We start from the raw sequence: 2,370 nt of genomic DNA, 5'->3' as shown, positions 1-2,370 counted from the left end.
CACAGTTTTACTGAAGTTATATTCAGGAATAAGGTTAGGTTTGGACATAGTTTTACTGAGGTTAAATTTAGGAATACCTAGTGGCGACCCTTCCGAGGTCGACTGTTTTCCCCCGGAGTGAGAGTGTTTTGGCTCGAGCCGCCGAGCGTTCTTGTGTTCATTTGAAACATTGGGGTTGGAGGTTATTCCTTGGCCTACTTGGAGTGAGTGAGCAAAGTTTCACACCGGTCAGTCCAGTGGTGCCACAGATTAGCTGCTCACAGAAACACAAACGGACAAGGGCAAAAACATAATTTTCCGGCCAACTAAACAAAATGTCTTCTTTCACTTTTATTCCCAGTGTGTCGTAATGGCGTCTGCCAGCGTTCTCCTGTCTGAAGAGCAGTTCCTGTGTTCCATCTGTCTGGATGTGTTCACTGATCCAATCACCACTCCATGTGGACACAACTACTGCAACTCCTGCATCACTCATTACTGGGACGGTACTGATGTGTGTCAGTGTCCACTGTGCAACAAAACCTTCTGTACGAGACCAGAATTCTCTGTTAATAAGGTCTTCTCTGAGATGGCCGATCAGTTCAGGAAGTCAAGGCAGCTGAAAACACCTTCCAACACAAACCAAGAACCTGCTGAACCAGATGAAGTCTCCTGTGACGTCTGTACTGAGACCAAACTCAAAGCCCTGAAGTCCTGCCTGGTGTGTCTGACCTCCTACTGTGAGACTCACCTGGAGCCTCATCACAGAGTCATGCGGTTAAAACGACACAAACTAATCGACCCTGTAAAGAATCTGGAAGATATTCTGTGTAAGAAACATGACAGACCTCTGGAGATGTTCTGTAAGACTGACCTCATGTGTGTTTGTCAGTTCTGTGCCGAGTTAGACCACAAGTTACACCAAACTGTAGCTCTGAAAGAGGCATTTGAAGAAAAGAAGGCTGAGCTGGGAAAGACAGAGGCTGAAGTTCAGCAGATGATCCAGGAGAGACAAGTGAAGATTCAGGAGGTCCGACACTCAGTACAGCTCAGTAAGAAAGATGCAGACAGAGAGATAGCAGACAGTGAGCAGGTCTTCACTGCTCTGATCAGCTGTATTGAGAGAAGCAAGGCTGAGGTAATCGATGTGATTGAAGAGAAGCAGAAAACAACAGAGAAACAGGCTGAAGGCTTCATTGAAGAACTTCAACAGGAAATCTCTCAGTTAGAGAAGAAAAGATCTGAGCTGAAGCAGCTCTCACACACTGAAGACCACCTCCACCTCCTCCAGAACATCTCATCCATCAACAACCCTCCACCCACCAAGGACTGGACAAAGATCAACATCCCTCTGTCTTCATATGTGGGGATTGTGAGGACAGCTGTGGCTCAACTGGAGAAGACACTCAGTGAAGAGATGGAGAAGAACCTGTGTGATGCTGAGTTGAGGAGGATCCAGCAATATGCAGTGGGTGTGACTCTGGACCCTGATACAGCAAATCCCTACCTCATCCTGTCTGATGATGGAAAACAAGTGAGTAATGGAAACATAAAGAAGAATCTCCCAGAAAATCCAGAGAGATTCTCTCCATGTGTCTTTGTCTTAGGAAAACAAAGCTTCTCCTCAGGAAGGTTTTACTATGAGGTTCAGGTTAGAGGGAAGACTGGATGGAATTTAGGAGTGGCCAGAGAGTCCATCAACAGGAAGGGAGACATCACAATGACCCCCAACAATGGTTACTGGTCCATATGGTTGAGGAATGGAGAGTACAAGGCTCTTGCTGGCCCTTCTGTCCTCCTCCCTGTCAGAGAGGAGGTCCAGAAAGTGGGAGTGTGTGTGGATTATGAGGAGGGTCTGGTCTCCTTTTATGATGTGGAGGCCAGAGTTCACCTCTACTCTTTCACTGGCTGCTCCTTCACTGAGAAACTATATCCATACTTCAGTCCATGTAACAACCTTAGTGGTAAAAACTCTGCTCCTCTGATCATCACTCCTGTCAATCATGCAGGTTAGTTGGGCTAATCCTCGCTTTGACATGAAAAGTTGAGTTTTCATCTAAGTGAAATGTGTGTGTATAGAAGGGTTCATTTACAGCTTTATTATCATAGAAAAGAGTGATGATTGATCACATTCTCATATTCTATTGAACCTCATGAAATGTCTGAATTACAGCCAAAGACATTGAGTGTTTCTTTTGAGCAAGTATTTACCTTTAAATATATTCCCTGACTGAGAATATAATGTGTTTCTTATGGCATTCCATTAGCAACCATGTAGGTTTAGATTATACTATTGTGCAGGATTATTATCTATCAAGATTAAAACATTGTATTGTCAATCTTACTACTACAGAGCACTTTCTTATTGAAAATAGGAATGCAAAGATTCTGCAA

General features: G+C 44.3%; 1 protein-coding gene across 1 annotated transcript; it reads left to right on the top strand.

The window, feature by feature from the left end:
- Positions 1–349: 349 nt before the first annotated feature.
- Positions 350–2,052, top strand: LOC308300020 (E3 ubiquitin-protein ligase TRIM21-like; the record flags this gene model as incomplete). The annotated part of the gene is made up of 1 exon (XM_080743792.1): positions 350–2,052. The coding sequence occupies one exon, from the start codon at positions 350–352 to the stop codon at positions 1,988–1,990; it is 1,641 nt and encodes a 546-aa protein (XP_080599918.1). The 3' UTR covers positions 1,991–2,052.
- Between the last annotated feature and the right edge of the window lie 318 nt (positions 2,053–2,370).

Source organism: Nannobrachium achirus (assembly GCF_963921795.1).
Source record: "Nannobrachium achirus genome assembly, chromosome: 15".
In the NCBI taxonomy this organism is placed as follows: Eukaryota; Metazoa; Chordata; class Actinopteri; order Myctophiformes; family Myctophidae; genus Nannobrachium; species Nannobrachium achirus.
This window is presented reverse-complemented; position numbering and strand designations above follow the sequence as displayed.